Source organism: Crocuta crocuta, unplaced genomic scaffold, assembly GCF_008692635.1.
Source record: "Crocuta crocuta isolate KB4526 unplaced genomic scaffold, BGI_CrCroc_1.0 scaffold160, whole genome shotgun sequence".
NCBI lineage: Eukaryota > Metazoa > Chordata > Mammalia > Carnivora > Hyaenidae > Crocuta > Crocuta crocuta.
Window position 1 is genome coordinate 5,148,805 of NW_027527591.1, and position 27,097 is coordinate 5,175,901.

At 44.0% G+C, this 27,097-nt stretch overlaps 1 protein-coding gene across 1 annotated transcript in view; it reads left to right on the forward strand.

The window, feature by feature from the left end:
- The window catches only part of LOC144237838 (uncharacterized), a 31,922-nt gene extending 15,786 nt beyond the window's left edge, over positions 1-16,136 (forward strand). Inside the window, exon 3 of the mRNA XM_077771570.1 lies at positions 15,115-16,136. Within this exon, the coding sequence (XP_077627696.1) occupies positions 15,115-15,201 (87 nt within the window). The 3' untranslated portion in view covers positions 15,202-16,136. The remainder of the gene's footprint in view (positions 1-15,114) is intronic.
- The last annotated feature ends 10,961 nt before the right edge of the window (positions 16,137-27,097 follow it).

Consider the following 27,097-nt stretch of genomic DNA (forward strand, 5'->3'; position numbering starts at 1 on the left):
TCTGGTACTTAATGAGTGGTTCTCAAGTTTCCTTTTTCTCACACAACGTATTTCTACCACTAACATCCAAAGCTGGTATGGGGGAAGGGGTGCTCTCCATTTTCAAAAGCCCTCCCACCCATGTTTGAAATCTCTCCCGGCTCTCCTCCTTTCTACGAAGAATTTAGAGAGGTTTTTGTTTGTTTGAGTGTGTAAGGATGATGGGGAAGGAGGGACTAAATCTTTTCACCCGTACACATTACCAGGCACCAAATGAGAATAAGAACCCTTAAAAATTTCAATGTCATAATTGCCAGTGTCCCCTCTCTGTGTAGCTTTTTCTTAGCAAGGAACCTGGTCTTGTCAGCTAAATTCTTGTATTTCAGTATTAGACATACTTTTTTTTAAGGGACTTGTCAATGGTGACTTAGTGTATGTTTCTGCATGCTGCATTAACCACAGTGTTGATTTTTCCAGGAAATATCTTCTTGCCAACAGAACTTTGAGGAGGAGACCTATGTCCATGCGTCCTCTGCTAAAGCAGATTTTATATCGTTAGGGCCGTGCATTTGCAGATCAGAAAAAACAACTTTGTTTCATCCTGATCCATTGGTTGGAATGAATATCTTCACAGTTCTGAGATCCTCTTAAAGTTGGAGGTCCCTTCGGGGTACCTGAGTGGCTCAGTTGGTTAAGCATCTGACTTCTGCTCAGGTTGTGATTCTCACAGTTTATGGGTTCAAGTCCCACGTTGGGCTCTGCAGTGACAGTGTGGAGCCTGCTTTGAATCCTCCATCCCCCTCTCTCTCTGCCCTTCTCCAGCTCGTGCTCTCTCTCAAAAATAAACTTAAAAATAACAATAAAATAAGAAGTTCCTTAGTAATCTATTCTCAAACTACAGATGAGGGCTATAAACATCAGTGAAATGGAATTGAACTTGCTAGAATTTTGTATGCTCACAGCGCTGGCTCTTGACAGGGTGACTTCTTGTTCTAGGCTCATGGAGTTTCCCTATCTAGACTGATTTTCTTCCAGGATGGACGCCATCCCCCTGCCTCCCAGTACAGTTATCTTGTGTAGCTTCAAGGGATGAATCTGTAAATGTTATCATCTGATATGTTACTGTCTAACACCCTGTAAATGTTACTCATTTCTATTCCATGGCACAGTTGCTAAATCGTTTTTGTAACTGTGGTTTTTGAGATGAACAAGTAGGATGCTTTTCTATTTGTGTGTCAGAGTTTCTCATACTTCTTCCAGGAAGGCAGAACTGAATACGTTTCAGGACTTTTTTTTTTTTTCAATTGAACTGTAATCGACATACTATTAGTTTCACTTTTATACGACCTAGCCTGTCATCGTTAGTCCCAGATTAAACAGATAGTGTTTGCTCTTGTGGCCTTCGTGATGCAAGATGTGAAAAGACTTATAATCAAAACACTCCTTAAGTGGCTTGCTGCAGCGCAGGAATGTTTACTGGACTTACTCGTAGCATGGCATGAAGCCAAAGGAGCTTAAAAAACACCCTCCCTTGCTTTCCATGAGGGCTTGTCCTGAGCTGTGGCTTCACCATAGGCAGACCTCGCTGCACACATACAGACAGAGCTCCTCGCATGTGTTAGGAAGTTTATCACCCATTCAGGTAGCCATCTGCCCAATCGGATAGACTCTGAGTGCCTCTAGGCAGGGCACAAAGTCTTACTCATTGCCTTCGTCCAGCACCCCTTTCTGTGCCTGTTTACTGACCTGAACAGAGGGAACCAAACTCAATACCCAAAACACAGGACACAAGAGACTAGAATCGGAGGGCTGAGAGAAATAGAGAGGGAGACATGGAAGATTCATGCTCAAGATTGCATTCTTAAAATTCTCAAAGGTGAGGATTTATTAAATAAGAGACTGAGGACTTTTTTCCAAGAAAGCAATGGCAAAGCACAAAGACCGTATGGGGCATACAGGATACAGTCATTTTCTCCCCTGTTTTGAGCATTCTCTACAAAGGGTGGGGTGGAGGATGATAACTCCATCCCTGGGCTGTTGTGAGGTAGAATGAGAAGACCCACGCATGTCTCTTAGCCCTGGGTCCCTGACCCATTGTGAATAATTAGTATCAGATATTCTTATCACCACATTCACTGCATCGAATTAAAAGATAGTTTTGTGTCACTAAGAAAAAAACCCGCCAATTAAACTATTACATGATAATTTCTTACCATCAAAATTATTTTCTACCGATTGAAAAATTTTAGACTTATTTAGACAGCTGTTAAATATCATGTTTCATTCTCAGGCCATTGATAAAGTAGAACTTTCGCATGATCAGAGTCTAGTTCATTGGAATTTCTTTTTGACTCAGAGATGTTGATTTCCGTGGTTTTTTCTCGCAATGTTTTCTGTGATATCAAGTGTTGGAAATTACAAATGCGGCACTCCTAAAATGTCTCATCTGCTGAATCCCAGCTTTCCCTGCCAACCACTGTTCTTTCTTTCCAGGAAGTGTCCGCAGAGCATTCCCAGGCAGTCAAATTCACGTTTCCTGAATTCCTGCATGTCACATCCTAGCCTGCTTCTTCTGTGGTCTTCCCCATTGTAGGAATCGCTCAGAACACAATCCCCGGAGTCATCTTTGGGTCTCCTCTGTTTCTTACACCCCACGTGCACCCCCACCGAGACTCTAAATCCAGAATCTGGCTCCCATCTGCCTTCTTCCACTGCTGCTTTCTAGCCTAAGGCATCATCATCTTTCACCTATAATCACCTCCAACAGGTTTTTCTGCTTTTGTCTTGGCCCTACTACAGTTCTATCGTCATCGCAGTGGCCTGAACAAACCTTGCGAAACTAAGTCAGCTCTCTGTCCCTCCTCTACCTAAAACCCAGCATTAGCTGCGGGTTTCCCTCAGAGTGAAACCCAAAGTCTTTGCAATGCGCCCCCCCTCCCCAGGCCCTGCATAATTGATGCTCTCCGCTTCACCCTTTCTCTTCCCCTCCTACTCCCTTCTGGGCACTTCCTCCAGATTCACTAGCCTCCTGGCTGTTTCTTAATCTCACCAGACATGCTCCTGCCTAAGCGTCTCTGCCCTATCTCTTTCCTCTGCCAGGAAACCGCCTCCAGGATCTGCAGACTTAACTCCCTCACCTCCTTCGGATCTTTGCTAATGTTCTCACTGAAGCAAGCCTCCCTTGGCCACCTGAATTAGTATAGCAATCTGGACCTCCCTCTGTACCCCAGTCCATCCCGCCCCCTTTAACACACTCCACATTTTCTTTTTCCACGGCTCTTAGCAGTATAACATACTAAATAAAATGTACTTATTGATTACAGTTGATTGCTTGTTAGATTTCTCACAAGGGCAGCCGTCCTTGATTTGTTCACTATGACTCCCAAGTGCCTCGAACAGTGCCTCAAAGGCATCTGTTCAATACTTGTTGAATTGTACCAAACTCTGATAAACTCCATGACTGAGATCACCACAGGGCTCCACCGGAGCATATGGGAAATGGCCTGCACTGAGCAGGTTAAGACAGACTTTGTGAAGGAGCTAATGTCTCCACTGAATAAACAGAGTGAGGAGACCGAAGGAACCATGGGAAGCAGCGAAATCACAGCTGCAAAGTAGTCGCTTGGGTATTGTTTCAGGTGGACATTTAGATTGGACTCGACCTATATTACAGTCCTGAGTAAGGAAGCCAAGTCCATTGGAAATGACCTTTGTAAACAAATGTTTCAATAAAGCGCTATTCTGTCTGGGTATACCTCCTTATCATTGTCTGCACAGATAACATTTCATGGTCAAACTGCATTAGCCAGGAATTTCAGTCTGACCAGCCCCAATCTTTGTTTGGGTCAGTGGAGTAGCCAGTAATGAAATGATAAGGTTCTGCTAGCCAAAGTAGTAGTTAAGGAAGTTTGTAGTGATTATCTTTAGAAAGGAATGCAGTGGCAGAGAGCTCTTTCTCATTTGAGGTGTTCTTTTAGTGCAGACCAGGGTTGCCGTCAGATACAGAGCCCTAGCTATTCAGTACTTGGGACACAAATCCACTCTCAAATCAGCTTTGTAACTTACAATGTATGATTTATGTGTTCTTTACACTCTGTGCCATCTGTGGCCTCATATTAAATAATTATTCTTGATAATTAGATGTCAAGCTCAGTTGTTTCTAGCCATTGGAGGAGTGTATGTGCTGTCAACATGTGAGTATAACACATTTTAGAATTGTACACTCTTTACAGTGCTTACCTTCACCCTCTGAGTTTCAGTAGGCAGATACAAAGCGCTTTCTGCCTTCTTTCTTTTTTTTTTTTTCCTTTCTGCCTTCTTAGTTTTGACTCTTTTCTTAGAATTACCTAAGCTCAATCCCTGGATGACACACATTAATCAATATGCATTATTTAAATAACTTCATCAACTACATTTTGATCCAGAAGAAACATATAGCTTAGGCCTCAAGGTGTTGGGGAAACCAAACTTAGTGTACTCTTTTGTTTTTAATGTTTTATTGAGAGAGTGAGAGTGAGGAAGGGGCAGAGAGAGAGACAGGGAACAGAGGATCCAAAGCGCGCTCTGCCCTAACAGCAGCGAGCCCAATGCAGGGCTCGAAGTCATGAACAGGGAGATCATGGCCTGAGCCCAAGTTGGATACTCCACCAACTGAGCCACCCAGGCGACCCTGAATTTAGAGAACTCTTGTGTCTACAAAATAGGACTCCTCATAGTACCTATTTATGAGAATTAATACACATAACAGGAGTTAATATATGGAAGTCTTTGTTTTTGTTAGGAGATTTTATTTTTCTAGAACAATTTTAGATCCACAAAAAAGTAAACAGTACAGAATAGATATACCTATATATCCTCCTCTCGCCCTGCCTCAAGCTCAGTTTCTCATTATTCACATTCTGTAGTAGTGGGTACATTTGTTACAATCTAAGAACCCATATCAATACACTATTATTAATTAAAGTCCATAGTTTATTTGGATTTCCTTAGTTTGTAGGTAATATCCTTTTCGGTATTAGGACCCAGCCAGGATACTATATGACATCCAGTAATTGTGTCTCTTTAGGCTCCTTTTGCTGTGACAATTTCTCTGGCCTTCTTGTTTTTGATGACCTTGGCAGCTTTGAAGGATATGTAAAATGCCCCTCTCTTGAAATTTCCCTTTGGCACATTTGAAGGCTTACAAAAGTGATGGTTATTTATTATACTTCATACTCAGATTCAGATTATGATGTGAAGCCTAGGTGGGATGTCGGGCGAAGGTAGTTTGGGTGGATGTTCAGTGTTTAAAAGAAAGATTTTTTTTGAGGCTTGGTCATTATATCAGTGCTGTAAAACTGGACATTTCTGGTTTGCCTATCTCCATCCTTCCATCTAGATGTCTATTCAATTCAGTAAATATTCACCAAGTCTATTGTGAGGGTAGAAGTGTGTTAGATGTTGAGGATTCGATGACAAAGAAAACAAAACTCTTTTCATGGAGTTTCTGGCCAAATAGGGAGACAGTTAATGAGCAACTAAAGGAATAATCTAAAAGATAGCTTATGATAAGCAAGGAAAATAAGACATTTTTATATTAAAGAATATCTCAGTAGGGGAGAGGAAGGAGGACTTCTTTGTTACGATTGTGTATTAGTTAGAGTCAGATTTGATTAGGAGGAATAGAAAACTTTAAAAAACAGAGGCTTAAGCAAAATGAGAATTTCTTGGTCATGTTCAGGAAGTCAGGGAGTGAGTCCAGAGCTAATGTGGCTGCTCCCTAGCATCAGGACCCTCTCTCCCTCCTTCGGTTCTGCTGTGCATGGCTTCATTCTCAAGGATCGCCTCATAGTCTACGACAGTTTCTGGGGCTCCAACCATCACGTCTGAATTCCAGTCAGCATGAAGGTAAAAGACACAGACAAGGAAACAGCCCCCTTCCCGTTTTTGCTTACTCCTTCTTGACCAGAACTTAGTTGTGGCCTTACCCATTCATTTTACCTAGTCTTTATCCAGATGGCCAGATATAGCAGTGAAACATCTATATGTTTTCACTATATAGGTGCCTGGGTGGCTCAGTCAGTTAAGCGATTTTGGCTCAGTCATGATCTTGTGGTTTGGGAGTTCAAGCTCTATGTTGGGCTTTGTGCCAACAGCTCAGAGCCTGAGGCCTGCTTCAGATTTCGGGTCTCCCTCTCTCTCTGCTTCTCCTCTGTTCATGTGCTTTCTCTCTCTCTCTCTCTCTCTCTCTCTCTCTCTCAAAAATAAACAAATATATTTTAAAAACTCCAAAGAAATGTTATCTTATAGAATAGCAGTTGTAAATGCCTCAGAATCACCTACAAGACTTGTTGAAACACAAGTTTCTTCTAGTAAGAGGCAAGAATTTGCATTTCCAGCAAATTCCCATGTGTTGCTATTACTGCTGGTCAAGGACCATCCTCTGAGAACCACTATCCTAGAAGATGCAGAGCATGAATATTTGGGGAGCAGTCTCTGATTCGGAGCATAATTTGGACTTTGATCACTTACGTGTTTGTACTGAGAGATTATACTTCCTGAGGTCAAATATCATTAATGTGTCAAATCTGGATAGCGATACACTATTTAGTCATTTTTGTAAGAGCTTGGTGTTTTAGTCATCTACTGCTATGTAACAAACTACCCCCCCCCCCAAACAAACTGAAAGCATTAATTCACTTGCGATTTTGTAGGTCTGCAATTTGAGCACGACTCATGGAGATGGCTTGCCAGTCTTCTCCATATGCTGGTGAGTTGTGACTAGAGCTGGAAGGTGCAGCATAACTTCACTCACACAGCTGGGGCTGGGTGCCTTGGTGCTTCTTGGTGCTTCTCCAAGGGACTCTTTCTAGCAGTATAGCCTGGACTTCCTTTCTTGGAGGCTCGGGGCTCCAAGAAGGTGAGATGGAGATTCTAAGGCTTCTTTAAAATAAATTTTTTTAATGTTTATTTATTTTTGATAAAGAAAGAGAGAGAGAGAGAGAGAGCATGAGCAGGGGAGGGGCAGAGAGAGAGGGAGACACAGAATCCAAAGCAGGCTCCAGGCTCTGAGCTGTCAGCATAGAACCCAGAACGCAACACAGGGCTCAAACTCATGAACTGTGAGATCATGACCTGAGCTGAAGTTGGCCACCCAAGCGATTGAGCACCCGGGACCCCCATAAGGCTTCTTAAGTCCTGAGCCTAGAAATCACACTGAGTCCCTCCTGCCAGATTCTTTTGGTCAGAGCAAGTCACAAAGCCAGGCCAGATTCAAGGGGAGAGAAAGTAGACTCTAACTACTGCTGGGGACAAAAAAGTGGCAAAGTCACATCAAAAAAAGAAGCATGTGTTTGAGAGGGATTATTGTAGCTGTCTGGTAATAGTCTGACATAATCAGGAATGAGAATGTCAATTTTATAATTGGAATCCCTTATAATTGTAACTATGGTCATAGACCACTCATTGTATTTTATCCTTACCAGGACCAGGCACTTCCAAAATTTTTTTTGGTGCACTGCTAGAAAGGAAGTGTGGAAAGGTCAAACAGGGTTTTAGAAAGTCTTATTGGTTATTATAAAAAGCTTTCCCATGACTTTGTAGATATAAAAGTTCAAACATGAGGAGAACACAATTTGGAAATAAATTCATAAATATTTTCCTGCTGACCTTTAGGCACATGGCTATTTTGATGGAAAGTTGTGATCTCAAGTTTTGAAAGTCAGCATTGAAAAAGTAATGTTCTCACACCCATTCACTGTGAATGAATGCTCTAAATGAGGTCAAGTTTATAGTATATTTTTATTTGTCGTATTACTTGGGCTGAGAGTAAGAGACTCCCCTCCCCTCACCCCCAATGCAATCTCTCTCTACAAATGTTTGAAATTTTACCAGGAGTGATTATGTGTTCAGGCATTGCTCATTTTCACCGGATTCTTATGTAGCAAATACTTCCGGGAAAGGAAGGGTGGAAGTAAGTAACACTGGATTATGAATAATTTAGAGGAACAGTCTTCTCAGAGAATTCTGAGAGTCCTGGATGCCTTTGGAGGAAGGGGGTGCTGAAGGTAGACGCTTGGCAAGGTGGGGTGGGAGGGCAAAGAATGGAAAGATAGAGTTACCAAGCCCCAATTTCCCTACCTCGAAGGGACTGCTGTCTAGGTGACATGCATTAGGTTTATGTGATGTTAAAATAACCAATTCCATACCAGCTTCTTATTGTGGAGAGAACATTTTGTTCCTGTAATATGATATCATACAATCTGTGTGCGTGTGTATGTGTGTGTGTTTCTAAACACATCGCCACAAAGAGTATTTCTTTACCCCTAAAATAACTCCAGCCTCCTGCTTTGAGGTCTTCCTCTTATAATAACTTTTAGCTTTCATGATTTTCCCTTAGCATGGAGCATCTCTTCCAGGCCTTCCTTCTGCCCCTATTTTCCAAGATCCAGCAGACAGCTCTGGTGCTCTCCTGGGCCTCTGAAGCTGCCGGCACACCGTGGGAAAATTCCCGCTTGGGCAGGGACCGTGCTATTTGTTCACCAGGTGTTGAACCGAAGGCGGAGGGGAGCTGCCCCACAGCCTGTGTTTCCCTCGTTTGAATAGCAAGCTTATTTCCCTCTTTGATTTTCTTAAGGGCACGTGGTCTCTCCTCTTCATGTGTGCCATGGCCCAGGGGAAACTAATCCAACGCCCAAGCCCCAAATTGTTACATTCGAGGGAGCTGCCTTTGTTCAGGGAGCTAATACAGTGTGATTTTATTATTCCCGCAGAAAGCCGGGGCCTGCCTGGTGGTTCAGATGAAAAGCTCTGTGACTAACAGGATTCTTTCTTCGTTTCTTTCTTTTTTTGGGTTACATTTCTCCCATTAGCTGCCAGGTTGTTTCACAACATTTCTCCGGGCTGAAGTGATTTATCATGCAGGGGGAAAGAGAAGTGGGGACTGTCTGCTCTCCTCCTCGCCCTTGCCAGCCGGGCTCCTGGCCCTGCAGTCGGGCCAGGCCAGCGGCCCCTTACTTAGGTGGGGTGAGCCGAGAAAAGGAAACTTGACCTACAGCGGTGACCGATCTGGAGAAGTCCCGGGATATGGGGCGGTGAGCCAGGTGGGGTGCAATCTGCCTCCTGGTTCTCCCTCCTAGAGCCAAAGGCTCTTGGAAGATGAGACTTCGTTTTGCAGCCAAAGTAAAGATGGAGGTCCTTCTGCTGTGGTCGTGGGGATCTACTCCATGCGGAGTTTAGAGTTCGCCAGAAGCTACTGGAACTGGAATTAGAGCGGCCAGGCATTCTCTCTCTCTTAAGCCTCCCTGGTAGGCCTCCTCCCCGACCCCGTAAGCTGGTTGGCAGGACCCCAGGGGATACCCAGAGGCTGTTGAAGGCTCCTCTAGTCCTATCTTGCTCTCCTCAGTCACTCTTTTCTTCCCAACCGCTTCATAGAGATGAGCATGTGTTTTTGTTTTTGTTTTTGTTTTTGTTTTTAATGTTTTATTTATTTCTAGGAGAGAGAGACAGCATGAGCATGGGAGGGTCAGAGAGACAGGGAGTCACAGACTGAAATAGGCTCCAGGCTCCGAGCTGGCAGTCAGCACAGAGCCCGACGCGGGGCTCGAACCCACGAACCGCAAGATCATGACCTAAGCGAAAGTCGGACGCTTAACCGACTAAGCCACCCAGGCGCCCCAGATGAGCATGTGTTTTGAAAATGAGTGGCAGTCGGGCAAATCCAATTAGTGGCTTAGTGTCTTGACCATAGCTGAAGAGCCAGGTGATAAAAGCCTCTCTGGTCTTGACCGCTTGCAGAGGTCCCCCTGAAAAACAGGGGAGCCATGGGCAATGAATGAATTGGAGGAGAGCGCTGATTTGCTAACAAGATGGCCCAAGCCGATGTCAACAAGGGCAGAACAAATGTAAATACCGTCCCCCGTATCCGCTTGGGGAAGTCTATGGTGATGAACCTCCAGCCTCCAGCCTCTGTGTGTGGGCTCCATCCAACCCTCTAGTTGGAAACCCCAGGTTCTGAGCCGGTCCTGACAAGTAGAGAGTGTATCAGTGTTCCATAAAAGTGTAACCAGGAATAGAGAGGCCATGCAGCAATGGAAACAGAGGGCATTTAATGCAGGTTAACTGTTTGTACAGGAGGTGGAAGAGCTGAGAAGCCAAACAATGGATGGTGAGAGATAACCCAAAGAACAGTGACAGCGGGAAGCCATAGTGGGGAGACGCTTGTTTACTAAAGCGGAGGAGGCATTAGGGCCACATGGTGGAGCACCACCTTGGGTCTGTTGGGTCTGTCTGGTGAAAGCTGGAGCCAGAGAGGAGATGCCAGAGACACCGCCTTTGGCAGAGAGGGGGGGGGGAAGGGCCGGGGGCAAATACCCTGGGAAACGCAGCTCACAAGGGTCAGTCTCCTGGGATTCAGCTCAGAGCAGCAGAGATAAGGGCTGGCCCAGACAAGGAGCCTGGTGGGTGGGGGGAAGGATCACGTGACAGAGCTCTCAGAATCAAGTCTTACTGGGAGCAAAGCTTGTGTGTGCGGTACCAGAAATGCCTCCTGGCTGCCATGGAATCTCCCAACAGCAGCATCTCCTGCCAGCAGCTAGTATGGGAGAAGGGTAGTGGCCAAGATAACTACTGTATATAGTTCTTGCTAGGAGTGTGGGTCACATGGATGTATGCATTTATTCCAAAAAATCTCTGAACTATATTACTTAAATTATATCTCACTAAGACACAAAAATATACCCACATAAAGAACATGGAGTCACACTGGCTGTGGAGTCATACTGTCTGTTTGCTACTAGCTAGCTCTTCCAGACTGAATTGTGTCTCTTCCTCCCCCCCTCCAAGTTCATATGTTGAAGCCCTAACTCCCAATGTGACTGTACTTGGAGATAGGGCCTTTAAGAAGGTCACTAAGGTTAAATGAGGTTATAAGGGTGAGTCCCTAATCGATAGGATGGGTGTCCTTATAAGAAGAGAAAGAAGGGCGCCTGGGTGGCTCAGTCGGTTAAGCGTCTGACTTCAACTCAGGTCATGATCTCACAGTTGGTGGGTTGGAGCCCCATGTCAGGCTCTGTGCTGACAGCTCAGAGCCTGGAGCCAGCTTTGGATTCTGTGTCTCCCTCTCTCTCTCCCCCTCTGCGCTCTGTGTGTGTGTCTCTCTCTCAAAAATAAACAAACATTAAAAATTTTTTTAAATGAAAAAAAAAAAAAAGAAGAGAAAGAGAAGCCAGAGATCTTTCTTTTTCCCACACAGAAGAAAGGCTGTATGAGGATGACAAGAAGGCAGCCATCTGCAATCAGGCTTCACTAGAGAATAACCTTGCCAAGCACTGCGATCTTGCTCTTTGAGCCTCTAGAAGGCTGAGAAAAAAAATGTTTGTTTTTAAATCGCCCAGGCTGTGGTCTTGTGCTGCAGCAGTCTGAGCTAACTGATATACTAGACTGTGTGACTTTGAGCAAATCACGCATCTTCTATCTACCTTAGTTTCTTCATCTGAAAAATGGAGATAATAAAAATTCCCAGGGTGCCTGGGTGGCTCAGTCGGTTAAGTGTCCGACTTCTGCTGGGGTCATGATCATGAGTCTGAGCCCCGCATCAGGCTCAGTGCTGACAGCTCAGAGCCCAGAACCTGCTTCGGATTCTATGTCTCCCTCGCTCTCTGCCCCACCCCCACTCTCACTCTGTCTCTCTTTCAAAAATAAATAAACATTAAATTTTTTTTTAAAAATTCCCTTCTCACAGGGGTTTTGGGAGAATTAAGTGAAATACGAGCATTCAGCATATAGTAAGTATGCACCGATGGCTCTTGCTGTTCATACCTTTGAACTTCTGCCTCAGTGTCCCTGCTTGGAATTCCGAGTCTCACTTATCAGCAGATGCTCTTTGCGGCCCCCTGGCCTCACACAAGATCTTGCTGGTCTTCTCCCTGCCTCCTGTTCCTGGCATCCTCCAGTCAACACTTGGGATCCTGCTGGCATTGCTCAGAGCTGTCCCCTACCTTTCTTTTAGCTGTCTGTGCTCCCCCTGGTGACACCATCTCCACCCTGAGAATGTCATGTCCTACATGTGTGCTTTGGTCCATTTACCTAGAGGCTTGAGGCTGAGCCAGCTGTATCAGTTTCCCATGATACCATCCTTTCTAGGCCTGGCCCCACCCCAGCAGCCTGGGTGCTTAGGTTGGCTCAGCATACTTCTCACCTCCTTCAGTAATCCAGGCTACTCGCACAGACTCACAGGGCTGTGGCGGCTCCAAATTTTTCTGTCTAGAAATGAACTGGGCTGGAGAGGGGTGAGCGGAAGAACTTGCTTTTATTTGTATAGCAAACACGCTGTTTTATATTGTTTGTTTGTTTTAACTTACACTGTGGGCTTATTTGGGTTGGATTTTAGGGAAAATAATGAAAATGATGTATGTGGGGGAAGGGTCGGGGGCCATGGTGACAGGCAGATTGGATACAGCTTCCCAGCCTCAGTCCCTTACGGGGCACACTGTGGCTAGTTTTATGTGGTATTGGGATGTGTGGTTGTCTGTCTGAGGTTTGTTGGGTCCTTCGTAGGCAGTGGTTCTCAGTTCGTAATGAAACGTATCTATTAGTTTCCAATTACCGTGTATCTCCAATTTAACGGCACAAACCAACACACACATGTTGTCTCGGAGTTTCTGAAGTTTTTAGTCTTTTAAAATTACATACATGATACAAGCTGCTAAGAACAAGTTTAAAGATTGAGAAAATCATAAGGTAAAAATGATCCATATGGCCTTATCCTACTCTGTTCCAACTGCCCCAGGGAAATGACCAGTCTTACTGGTCACTGTCAGTACATCTATCCGCATTTTTTTTGCATGCTTAGATGAACTCATGCTCACACAACACACTCCCATTTCTCTTCTTTTTTTTTTTTGTTTTGTTTTAACAACAAAACAACAATGAGCTCACACTTCAATCAGGTGGGACTTCTGTTTGCAAGTGACAGAAACTCTACCTTAACCATTTTTGGCAAAAAGAGGAATTCACTGGCAGAAGAATTTAAACCACAAGACTCAGTGTCTCAGTCTTTTGTCTCTGCTTCTCTCAGACCAGCGTTTTTCACAAACTGGAACTCTGGTCCCCAGAAGCCACCCAGCTCCACACTCCAGGCTTCCCACTCAGAGGGCTTATTTCTTGCCTTCAGCTCTAAATAAAGCACTCCCAAGAAGGATGTTGACATGTCAAATATTGTTTAAAGTGCTTTTGGCTGCAAATAACAGAAACGCCAACAGTGAGTGACTTAATAGGGTTTATTCTGTTCATGGAACAAGATGTCTAGAGGTACACGGTTGTTCTCGTGGCCCTGTGATGCCACAGGTCTGGGTCAGTTTCTTGGCAATTCCCTTAGTCTTCCCCTCGGGGTTGCAAGGTGGGTACAGCACCTCTAAACATCACATTCTCACTCGACGGTGTCTTTATATATATTTTTAAGTTTAATTATTTATTTTGAGAGAGACAGAGACACTGCGAGTCGGGGAGGGGCAGAGAGAGAGGGAGAGACAGAGAATCTCAAGCCTCCTCAAGGGGCTTATGAAATACATCTCAAGACCAGCTGCAGGGAGACCGAGGGAAACATTTTTCTATCCACACTCTCCCTCCACCCCTAACAAAGCAACCTGACAATGACCATATTTTCCAGGCAGTGTGCGTGTATGTGTTGTACCCAGGCCATAGCCACATCAGCATACAGGTGAACCACACTTACCTATTCTATTAATGGGTGTTAACACTGCAGCACTGGTTTTATATCAAGTTGTCAGAAACATTGAAAGGGGCTCATCCTCCCTGCTCTGGTCCCAGGACCAAGGAACTTTTATCTTGTTTCAAGACTTTGGCACATTGAAAAGATATGGCAATATTTCTCTTGCCAAAATATAACTATTTCACACTAACCTATTCAGAGCAAAGATAGAAAAGAGGTAAAAATAGCTTCTAAGTAGCCAAATAGATGTCAAAGAGTCATGCATTCCAGCTGGAAAGGGCAGTCCTGTATGCAATAACACTCAGGCTTGGGCTTAAATTTCATGTACTTGTAAGAGAGAGCTTTGTTAGCCTGGGCAATCTCACTTTACTTACGGTTCTAACTCGCTTGGTATCCTAGTCACTATTTCCACAAATGACAAGGGGAAGGAAGCTCCTCAAGGAAGCCACACTGTAGCTCAAACCAAAAGAGGGACCACAGACAGCCACAAAAACAACACAGCAGAAACAACCACCCAAAACCTTTTTAAAAAATGTCCCAAACATACAAAAGAATCCTGGTTTTCTACCTACTCCATGGGACAGGGAAAGAACAGAGGTTCCCAGCCAGGAACAATTGTCACAGTCACATTCGGAGTGCTCTTTCCAAGGCATGGAAATGAAGGACTTATTTTGTGCTGTTCTATCTTTTCACGAAGTATTGATTCAGTATGATCATTCTCATTGCGCAGTATTTCGGAGAGATTTCCCAAGATGTAGGTTTCGGATGATGAAAAAGTTGATTCTAAAATCTCCAGGGAATGTCACTGTCCAAACAACTAGTTTCCATGGAGTTTTAGCAGAGAAGTTTCCTCCAGCAAACTGGCTAGGTAACCATAGAGAATGGTTTCTCTGCCTCCCTGCATGAGGGGGTAATATTGACCAGCCTTCGCCTGCAGTTCAGGCCAGCAGTGCTCCATTCCAGCCATCTGTGCACAGTGAGGGGTTAAGGCAGATAGGTAAGTGTTGAGACTTTCGTCCATCCTCCTAGAAAATTTCCAGAAATGTTAGAGGTGAGCCGGAACAAGGGGGAAGGGAAATAATCTCTCTCCAGGAAGAAAGGAATTTGGGAACTTTTCCTGCAAAAGTTCTGTATATAACAAAATGTCATTCATTTCTTGTTCAGTTTGTCTAATCAGGAAATGATTCTATCCCACCTGTGGCATCAGCTAACCAGGATATTAGTGTCTTTGTGAGTGTGTGTGCATGTGTGTGCATGTGCTCCCTTGAAATTTAATTAGTAGCATTGAATAGAGAATTTTTTTTTGCTTTGTTCCAGAATCTTGTTACTTATTATTGTTATTAATGTTACCACTTCATTTTGCCCTCATGTCTTGCCCATTATTTCTTCCTCTGTTCTTCCTGGTTTTGTTTTGTTTTGTTTTACAGGTTGTGGTAGGCAAAATAAGGGCCCCCTACAAAGTTATGCCTGCCCAGAAATGGTGTGTATGTTTCATCACGTGGCAAGAAGAATGACGGTTGCAGATGGAATTAAAGTTGCTCATCAGCTGGCCTTAAAATAATGAGATTATCCTGGATTATCTAGTGGACCAAATGTAATCCCGACATTCCTTCACTGAGCAAGGCAGAGGCAAAAAAAAAAAAAGGTCAGAAACAGAAATGGCACTGTGAGAAAGGCCTGCCTTTGATAACTGTGAAGATGGAAAGGAGTCACAGGCTAAGGAATGTGCAGCCTCCAGAAGCTGGAAAAGGCAAAGAAAACAGAGCCTCCAGAAAGGAATGTAGCCTTGCTGATACCTTGGTTAGTCCAGGGAGACCCGTTTTGAACTTCTGACTTTCCGAACCCTGAGATAGTAAATTTCTGTGGTCTGAAGCCACCGAATTTGTGATAATTTATTCCAGCGGCAATAGAAAAAAAATGCATACATGTGTTTATAAATTACATTTAAGACATATTTATGAAGTGTTTACTATGTGCTCAACATTGTGCATGGGAAGAAGATACAAAAGTAATGAAGATGTTGTCACACCTTCTCACAATTGATTAGTATTTTAGAAGATGGAATAAGGCTTATTTCTGTTACACAGACCTTTAGCTATCACTATGTAATGCTCATTGCATAGGCAACATGGTTAATCTAATCATCCACATTTATTAGTGCCTTTTCTGTGCCAGGCACTGTGTACTCAATAAGGGAGATACAATGATGAGCAGATACAGTTACTTAATGTGACCAGGAGGAATTGTTCATTTCTACCACAACCCGGTCTGCTTCTCCTTCAATCTCTTTCTAATCTCCCAATTCCTCAATCTCCAGATCTACCAAATCGTGGGGGAAGAGGTTTTCAACCAGTGGTGAATGTGGTTGCTGTGGTGGATGTGAAGGGCAGGTGAAAATACAATGCCTGGACCTGCCCTTGGAAATTCAGACTCAGTAGTCTGAAGAAGCATTGGGTGATAGGTTTTTTTGGTAAAAGCTCCCAATGTAATTATTTACCTTGCCTTTAGAGAGTGAGATAAATATAGCACTAATAGGTTACAAAAGAAATTACATACTAAATGTTTTTTTAATGTTTATTTATTTATTTTTGAGAGAGAGAGAGAAAGAGAGAGTGAGAAGGAGAGGACAGAGAGAGAGGAAGACAGAGAATCCAAAGCGGGCGCTGTGCTGACAGCAGAGAGCTTGATGTGGGGCCCGAACTCATGAATTGTGAGATCATGACCTGAGCCAAAGTCGGACTCTAACTGACTGAGCCACCCAGGCGCCCCTTGTTTTTTATTATCATATAGGTGGTATCATGTTAATTAACTACAATGTAATACAATTATAAATTAATAACAAGAGAGTCACTCAAAATCTACACATTTGAGAATTGATAAAGCACATTCCTAAATAATTCATTTTGTTGGATAAAGAGGGAGTCAGGGTAAAATTGCAAAATATTCAGAATGAGACCACAGTGAAAGTAGCATGTATCCAAACCACAGAAAGCAGCCAAAGTGGCATTCAGAGGGAAATTTATAGCCTAAAGGTTAATAGAAAACATAAAGTACCCAGCTTAAGAAGATACAAAGGAAACAGCAACAAAAATCCTAAAGAATGGATGAGTTTGCAGAAGATTAAATATAGAAGCAAAATTAATGAAGCAAAATGGTCTTAATGGAAGTGATTAATAAGACCCAAAATTTGTTCTTTTAAAAAAATGAATAAAACAAACTTTGGTTAGAGATAGTATTAGTGGTAGTAGTAGTGACGGTGGTAGTAGTAATAAGGAAATATGTATATGATGCTCTGTGTGAGACATTTACTCCCCACTAGGCATGCGTGGCTTCCCTACATTTCTGGTCCCTCTTACCCATGAGTCAAAAGTCGGCCATTGAACTGTCAGCAGAGTAGCCGGTGCACCCATAAGAGCCTCGGTGGAGGTGGGATCCTGCAGCTCCATCCCTACCCCCCTCCCCCCCCGTGCCCGTGTGAGCTTTCAGGCCTGGTGCTGAGAGAGTGAAGCAGCCTGGATGACCTCCATTCCATGGAAGCAGCCTGGATGACTGTGTCCCCAAAGGAGGATGGATACTCTGGGGAGTCGCTCAATTGACAAAGCACTCCATGGGAGCACTCGGAACTCTTCCTGAGTTAAGTCACTGGCTCACATTTTAATGTAGCACAGCCTGCCTCATCCTGACTAAGCCATGTTTCACAAAATGTGTGCGTTCTCAAGTACCTCTCGGTCGTTAGAGAAATAAATTCCTACATCTTAGCCAATGTATTGTGAAAGTGTAGGTACAGGAGGAGAGTGGAAAAGGAAGAAGAAGCTGAACTCTTCAGAGTTTGTTATTTTTCCTCTTCGTTGCCAGACAAATATACCCAAAGTCCCAATCAGTTACTGAGACCTACTGGCCCAGGTTGAGTCCACACATGCGCATATGATGCAATGCCTGCAGGAGGAAAGCGTTTCCAGACACCTTCTTCGCTGTCTTCTGTTTAGAATATTGCTTTTAATTTGTCAATGTACTGTTGCTCTAGAAAGATAGCATGACTCACCATCAGCTCTTTTTTTTAATTTCTAACTCCGAAAGACTATTAATGTGATTTATCACAATGAACTCATTACAGCATTTTTCACCAAAATGGGAAAATGGAAATAAAACACAACAGACAGGACTCTGCATTAAATGACTTGTAACTGAATTTGATCTGATTTCAATGCTAATTCTCATGTGCAGAGTGCAATAGAACAAGCCATTCATTCACATCCGTTGAAACGCTAGTCCCCTATTATTTCTGGAAGTATATTTCTGAAATGTATGGAATATTGAAGCATGCAGGGGGTTGGCATATGAAGTTAGCTTGTCTGAGTTCAGATCTTAACTCTACCACCTTACTAGCTAGGTGAAAGTGGGCATTACTAAACCTCCCTGAGATTCAGTTTCCCTTTCTGTAAAGTGGGAGCAACAATAGTTACCACCTTAAGGGGTTATGGTGGGGGTTAGAGGCTCCATGGTAAAGTGCTCAGTAGGTGCTCTTGTGGGTGCTGGTGGGGGTGTGGTGATGCTTGTGACCGAGCAGGTTGGAGAGTAGTCCAGTCATATGGGGCTGGCACTCATGAACAGCTCTGCCTCTTATTACCTGGGTATCTTTGAGGAAGGTACCCTCTCACATCTTCCATTCTCTCCCGTAAGATGATTATAGTTATCTGGTACACCCGTTGGGAAGGTGAAGTCAAATAGAGTATTATAAATAGTGTGTAGCACAGAGATGGGTGCACAAGGTACTCAGCAAATGATATTTATTATTATGAAAACCAAAAATTAGAAAACTGCTATTTAGTTTACCTACATAGCACAGATATCATTCAAAATAATATTTCCTGTTATCATGACCTTCCATTCCTTCCTATGGCATTAAATGTCACAATTATTATTTTATGAATTATTGGTCAGATTCTGATACCAAGGATTCCAATATGCTATCTGATATTTTTTTGGTTTTATATGTTTTAACACCTACATTTCATGAAGTTTCATACTTGGAAGCTTAAAAGTCTTTTTGTTGCCGTTACAGAGATTTGACTTGTCCCCACTGGGTTTCACTTGGAGTCCACGCTTTTTAGCTTTTCCTCTTTTTTCTCTTTCCTTCCTTTTCCCCTGTTTTCTTCTGATCCTCCATCCTTGACTTCTTCCCTTCCTTCTTTATAATTAGAGAGACCTCCCCACTATAATCCTGGAAAGTCCCTTTAACACGAAGGACTAGATCTGTTCTGAGAAACAGCAACATGCAACACTGAGAAAGCAACATCAAGCCAACACTGACCTTCTTGGGTACCATATGTCCATTTAATGATCATCTACTGTGCCACAAAGAGGCTACAATGTCTTCTATGGCTTTTGCTCTCATTTCTGCCTAAACTTCACATTCTTCCAACGCACTGTTAATTTCAGGCTGCAAACACCAGATAATTTTTTAACCTATGCTTCTTTCTTTGATGCTACTGTAAACATATTGGCTCTCAATTGTCTCTTGCTTGCTAATTTTAAGTCTTCAAAGAAGATGACACAATTGAATCTAGTCTTGAAAAGTACCTCAGCAATATAAAACGGTATTGCTTTTGGGTCAAGTCCTGGCCACGCCGGGTAAGCATTCCAGGCAAAGCCAACAATTTCTTCCTCGGTTTCCAAGACTATATTCATTTGTTTATTTGGCACCAAACTGCAGGGGAAGTTGAGTTATCTAGATTGTCTCCAATAAAGAAGATTGTCACTTTCTGAAAATGGTATGTTTTATTTCTGGAGGGGACCAAGTACCAATGGTGTTGGTGCTACTGTTAATATTGACAGCTATTGTGTGGAGCTTGTTACCTTCCCTCTGAAGAGGGGAGGGTCAGCGTGAGGTTCAGGTAACTGGGGAGGGGATCCTTTCTCCAGGCACGTCTGACAAGGCTCTTGGGAGAGCAAGGTTGGGAGGAGCAGGGGCAGACTTGTGGTCAAGGAGGCAGAGTTGCGTACATCCATTTTGAGGGGGCAAGATGCCATAATTGGGCAGAGCACAGGCTCTGAACGCAGACCCAGCCAGCTTCAAGAGCCAGCTCTATCCTTTGTTAGTTGTATGATCTAGTATAATTGCCCAACTTCACCAAGCTTTGGTTTCTTCATCAGTTATTTTGTTTTTTTTTTTTAATTACTTATTTGTTTTTTAAAAAGTTTTATTGTATTTATTTTGAGAGAGAGAGACAGAGAAACCCCAGCAGGCTCCTCACCGTCAGTACAGAGCCCGACATGGTGCTCGAACCTTGAACTCACAGACCATGAGATCATGACCTGAGCTGAAAACAAGAATCGGACACTTAACCAACTGAGCCACCCAGGCGCCCCTCTTCATCAGTTGAATCAAAGCAATAGTGGTCCTTCAGGGCTGTGGTGAGGATTGAGAGCAAGCCAGCATGGAAACCATTTAACACTGCATCAGGCACATGTTGAACTCAGTAAATGTTTAGTATTGTCATGGCTTTTTTTAGAATCACTATTATGTTATTATCCTTACTACATTCTACAATTTAGGAATTTAAGTGAGGAATGAGGGTTGTTTTCCCTCCTCCAGTCAGTTGTGTGATCCTTGATTTCCACCCCTGGCTTTAAAACAGGCATGGCTTATTTCTGCTCGTGTTTTTGTTTTTGTTTTTGTTTTTTTCCTGTTTGTTTGATGATAAAGAGGATAAGTCATCCTCTGTCCTTCCTTCCCATGCTTTTTCTTATCCATATGAATATAATAAAACACCTTGCCTATTGCAGGTGAATTAGTAGTGAATTCCTGCTAATGAGAGAGAGTTCTAGAAGTCTCAGGGCTCTGACTGTTTGGGTTTGAAGGACTCAGGCTTTGGGTATTTCTACACGTGATTTCATTTTTGGAGACTGGAGATTTTGATGGGCTGTTTTTGGTCTGGTGTCAGGACACTGCAGGACACTGCAGACATCTGTGTGACCTCCCCAAAGGTCTCTTCCTCCCTCGTTAAGCACGTGCTGGGGTGTGAGGTGAGTGTCATCTCGGTCCTCCCTGGCCTTTGTCAGCTGCGTGGATGCTGGGAGCCTCTGGCTGAAACTGAGAGGTGGCCAGGAAACAGAGGTCTGACAACAGATGTGGGCAAGGTCAGGAGTGAAGCTTCAAGGCTGAAATCAGAACGTGTGCACCAGGATCTTTTTGACTTAAATGACCTGTGGTTGCTATATCACTTCATTTTGTTTTTACAAATATATTTCTTTATTTACAGAGTGATTTCGCATTGAGGAGAAAAATGCAGTCTTTTCCTCCCTGTGTTTTTCTTTACTGTTACATGGCTATCACATTTGCAATGCCTCTGACACTTTGATCACCAGACACGTGATCCCTACCAAGCAATTCTCTGACATCTAGTGGCTGTTCTATAGTTTAACTTAATTCTGACATTACCTACCTGGAATTAGGGTCAGATCCCACAGGTCAACAGCTCAGTCAAGAAACGTAGACCACAGGTCCCCAGGGTACCCACCACTTCTATCTAATTGGCTATTGGAAATTCCCATGATCCCTCCTGAGGTTCAATTAGCTTGCTAGAGCAGTTCACAGAACTCAGGGAAACACTTCTGCTTACCAGTTTATTAAAGGATATGATGAAGGAAACAGATGGAAGAGCTGAGTGAAGAGATACGTAGGGCACAGTCTGGGAGGGTTCCAAGGAGTTGGATGCGTTGGACATCTAGGACATGGATGCGTTCACTAGCGTGAACCCCATTACATGAAGATTTTATGACAGTTTCATGTGACATGATCAGTGATTAACTCCATCTCTAGCCCTTCTTCCTCCTCAAGAGAATGGAGGGTGTGGGTGTGGAGCTGAAAACTCCAAGTTTCTAATCATGGTTTGGTCTTTCCTGTGACTACCTTTCACCCAGGAGACTTCCAGGAGTCCACCCAGATTCATGTTATTAGAGCACAAGACATTCCGATCACCTAGGAAATTACAAAGGACCCCTGTGCCAGTAATTGGGGGGCAGAGACCAATATATATCTTCCATTACCTTACATGCATACACCAACTGGCATGATCCTGACAACAACCTTCTGAGGCAGGCGGGGGGAGGTCTTGCCCCTACTTAACAACCCCTACTAAATCAATCGTAGATTTGATTTAGCCAGTATCTCTCCAAGCCCTCTTTTTCAAAATGCAAAGACACCCAAGTACGGGGAGAGAAGTCATAAATGGCAAATCAGTTCATCCAATTAATTTCTTTCTTGGCAGCCCGCTGAGATCAGGGTGGTTAGGGATGAAATGTCGATGGCAGCCGGAGAGGAGGAACCTCTGGAGTTGGCAGTGCTGTCTGAGAAGAGCAGACCTCAGAGAGTGTATTGGTTTTCTATTGCTGTGTAAGAATTACCACAACTTGGTGGCTTAAAATAACACACATTTATCACCTCACAGTTTCTGTAAGTTAGGAGTCAGGGCATGGCTTAGCTGGGTCCTCTGTGTAGGGTCTCAGAAAAGTATGAGCAAACTGCTGGTTGGGCTGCATTCTTTTCTGGAATTCGGGATCTTTGTCCAAGCTCACATGGTTTGTTGGTGAAGTTCGGTTCCTTGGACTAAGACGGAGCCCCTCAGCTCCTAGAGACCACCTGTTGTGCCCTGCCCCGTGCCCCCCTTCCTCCCCCCGAGGCAGTTTGCAGCACAGTGACTTGCTTCAAGACCAACCACTGATTTTCTCTTGAGTCCCTGAGACAGAGTGTTACACAGTGTAATGCCATCATGGGAGTGGCATTTTGAGAGTTCACCTGAAAATCTGGATCTTGCTGTGCCCACATTCTCACCAGGAGACAGCTGGTTGGTGAGTAGCAGCTGCCCGCTTGGACATGGAGGGACTTGTTTCTCACAGTCCTCGCCTTCCACCGATGTGGCACACACACCACCATAACCTGTGTTCTCTTCCTTCCCTGTGCCCTCCTGTCTATTGTGGGCTTTTGAGTTTATGACCCAGGATTACCTTCTAAAGAGGCCGAGGAAATGTATGACTCCGGGAAATGGAATAAGGAGGTTGTGACTGAAGACAGGAGGTGGGGCTAAATCAAACATGGCTCCACACCCCCTCATCTGTCTAATTATAAGACCAGGAAGATGGGACTGAACAAATCTGGGGGCCATTCCTGGCTCTGTACTCACATGTATGGATTCCAGCCTGTGATTCAGTCTTTTTGAGCCTCAGTTTCCTCATCTGGAAATCTCCCCTTCCCCCAGAATTTCTGATTCAAGTAGGCTTGGGTTGGGGCTGAAGGATCTGTAATTTTGACAGGTGCCCAAGGTGACCCAGTGGTCGGGGCCAGTTTGGATGATGAGTCCATTCACAACTGGACATTAGCCAGCAGCTATGGGCTCAGAAAATAAGAGCCTTTGTTTTTTTTTGAGAAAGTCATTGACAGTTGGGGCTTATCCTAAGCTGGCTAGAGTTTAGGGAAATACTTCAGTTCCAGAAAGAATATTCCAGGGAAAAAAATATTAAGAAATTAAGAACCTGGGAAATTGAGTCAGAAAACCAAACCGTATAAACTGGGCTGTCATGGCAGAGGGGAAGTGTGTGTGGAGTACAGTGGGTCCCCGCCGGGCAGCCTCCTTTCCATACTGGCTTCCCACGGTTCCTGGATACAGTTGCCTGCTGGCTCACTGTGAGGACTGACAATTTGTATCTTAGGTCTCACAATAGTGTGTAAGCTCGTGATGGGGGAGGGCTACCCAGCCCAGCAGAAAGCAGGGGCTCAGTAATTGTCGGTTGAATAAGCGAATCAATAAAAGGTAAACATTTGTCAGGATCCGCTGGTCGGCATTCTCTCGGTCTGAACCTCTCTGAACCTCTCTGAAAACACTGAGAGAAGTTCTCCTCTGTCTCTCAACAAGCTCCTTCTATTGAACTGAGTGCGATCTATAGTGAGATTATAGCTAACAAGGGGCCCAATTTAGCGAAACTCTTTTATTTCCAAGCCAAGAACAAATCAAGTGCCTCCAACGGCCTGGGTTGAAAATGCAAAGCTCTAATTTGTCAATGAGAAAGAAATCCTTTTGGTTTTTGAATTTCACATTCTGGAGCATATTTTCCCAACCAAGGGGAAATTTCTAGTAACTAACAGATGCAGAAAGCCTCCATTGTAGGCAAACTTGGGTTTTATCATTACAGGATCATGTTTGAAAATAGAAGAGAATTTTAAGGGGCGCCTGGGTGGCACAGTCGGTTGAGCATCCGACTTCGGCTCAGGTCATGATCTCACAGTTCATGGATTCGAGCCCCGTGTCAGGCTCTGTGCTGACAGCTAGCTCAGAGCCTGGAGACTGTCTTTGGATTCTGTGTCTCCCTCTCTCTCTGACCCTCCCCTGCTCACTCTGTCTCTTTCTCTCTCAGAAATAAATAAAACATTAAAAAAAAGAGAGAATTTTAAGTAGTCTGATACAAATGCTGATTGCTACAAAGCTTTGTGATTAAAAGAACATGAGATTTATCAAACCGTGCGCTTTAATATTGTGTAGTCTCTTGTTTGTTAATCATTTCTCCATAAAGCCATAAAACCAAAAAGACATGATGTGTAGAAGGACACATATGCGTTATGAAGTCCTGTTTAGGGTAAGTCTTCGCTTCTCTTAATATATATTTGGTTCAGTTAATTCATATAGTTTTTGGTCCTATCTCTGTTTAACACACAACATTGGTTTGGTTTAATAACCCAAGAGAGCCTTTAAATATTTCACAGCTGATGGTCCTGATGAAAACTTAACTCATACCAAAGTTATTTTTTATTTATGTGCTTCCGAGGGTACCCATGGTACTCCACAAAGCATGGGAAAGACAAGTTTATGCTCTGGGCCTTCTGTGAGTACTTAGCATTTAGAAAGCTGTGACAAGTATGAGCGTGAGTGGCTTTGTGAGTTATTTGGGGTGATAGCCTCCAGGGAAGAATGACATGCTGTCCTGCTTGGAGCAAAATGATTATACAGGTATGGTCACCAGCCATTGCATTTGGAATCAGTTTTCTACAAGTGGTGATGAGCATGTAGGGGACAGAAGAATTGGAGAGGGTAGATGGGGAAAAGAAAGGTGTTTGAACGGCATGACCAGGGCACAAAGGTGCTATATCTGGTCTATTTATGGATGTACTTGGGGAACAGTACCTAATGAGGCGGGTAACATGGTGAGCCTAGATTATGAAGGCTCTGGAAAGGCAGGCCATGGGATTTTAGCAAATGGAAATAGAAGGTTTTCTATCGAAGGTTTCTGAGTACACAAGTGCTGTAATAGTAATCCATGTTTTAATTGAAGGATTACTGTATGTAGATAATGGTGTAAGTGCTCTTGTATACATTGACTCATAGCAACCCAGTGATGTAAGCACTCTTTTCGGTGTCTCATTTTTTAAGTGAGGAAATTGGGCACAGGAAAGAGGTTGACATAGGATTTCAACCCAGGCTATTTGGCTCTAGAGCAAATGCATTTAGTCAGTAGGCTGTCTAGGACTCCTCAGTGTGATAAGTGGTGTTTAAGGAAGGTGAATCTGGGGGTGATATTCAGGGTTACTTGGAAGGAAAAGATGCTTGGTGGTGAGCAGTCCAGTTAGGGTGCTATGGCAATAATTCAAGGCGTACCAGAAGTCGTTCGCATCTTTGCCTCTGGCCGCCTCTCCATCCCTGGACTTCATCCCGCTCTACTAGTCCTCGGCCAATTCCAGACACCGTTATCTTCTGCCTCCTCTTTGCTCTTCTTCAATGCATTCTCCGCTCTGCAACCAGACGATCTTTGTAAAGAGCAAGCCCGAGCAGGCTGGTCCTTAGATTTGAAATCTCATCCTTTCAGGAGCTGGCTCTCATTTTCTTCTCCAGGCCCATTTCCAGGCACCTGTGTCCTTTCGCACCAGTAAATGTCAGCTGTTATTATTACCCCACCACAACCCACTTATCACACCATTGTATTTGCTGAATGAAGAAAGTTAGTGAGTGGGAAGACAGATTAAGAGATGGATATGAGTAAGAGGCAGATGCCTGACTTTAACACTTCCTCCCCACCCATGGGCTTGAGGCAAAGAAATCCAGAGGAAAAGGATCTACCTTTCTATTCCGAGCCCTTGGCAATCTGGCCTTCCAGATCTCGTCTGGCAAATCCTGTCGTTTTTAGCAGCGCCCTTTTGTGGGGGAGGGTCTGTCTCCAGGCCTGTGTCCTGTGCATCTCCCTGGGCCCCTGGCTCCGCTCTCCGGACGCTTGGGGCCTGGCCGCACTCAGAGCATGCTGCTCCAGCTGTAAGAAGCTGGCCTCAGAGCCCCCGCCCTGCTGCTGCCCTGGGAAGGGAATTCAGATCATTTCAAGGGAAAAGGAGAGGATGATTCAAAGATGAGCAGATAGTTTCAAGATGGTTGACTCAGAGAATGATTCAGAGGAGAAAGCTGGAGGAAGACAGAGGCTGGGCTGGTGAAGGGTAGGGGGGCCCCGCAAGGCTGGGCTTCAGCCCCTGTGCCTGACCTCAGGCAAACCACCCAACCACCCCCAGCCTCAGCTCGCTGTCTCCCTCACTGGGGCCAATCATAGTACCTGCTTTACAGGAGTATCAAGGAGATAAAAGAAAAAGTGGCCCTCAGGCACTTGGCACTATGGCCCAGGGCACGAGGCACCCTCTAAAAGTCAGCTGGCATTGCCTTAAGTGGGAAGTGAGAACAAAAGTGTGTACTCTGTACAAGGGCGCCTGGGAGCATCCGACTTCGGCTCAGGTCATGATCTCACGGTTCGTGGGTTCGAGCCTCACGTCCGGCTCTGTGCTGACAGCTGGCTCAGAGCCTGGAGACTGTTTCAGATTCTGTGTCTCCCTCTCTTTCTGACCCTCCCCTCTCACGCTATCTCTCTCTCTCTCTCTCAGAAATAAATAAAAACATTTAAAAAGATTAAAAATAAATAAATAAATGTTAGTGTCTCAGGAGGGCCCCTTTGCACTCTTAAATATTACTGAGGACTTAAAAGAGCTTTTGTTGATATGTATATCTTGTGATATTTATTTACATTACAAAGCAATACCAGAATAAAGTATTTATTAATTCATATAGAACAATAACAAACCCATTATATGTTACCGTATTTTTTAGAAATGAGAAATAATCATTTTTGCCAAGGTAAAAGTCCTTAGAAGAGTGGCATTGCTTTAGACTGTTGCCAGCCTCTTTAATGTCTGGCTTCAGAGAAGATTGTGACTACACAATCAGCGGCACCTGTGCATGTCATGGTGCTTCTGGAGAATTCCATGTGCACTTGTGAGAGTGTGAGAGTGAACAAGGCAAATGACGTCTTGGTGCTCTTAGGAAATACTTGTGGCCCCAACGACTGTCTGAAGGGGTTTCAGGGGTCTTCCAGGGTTCCCAGAAGACACTT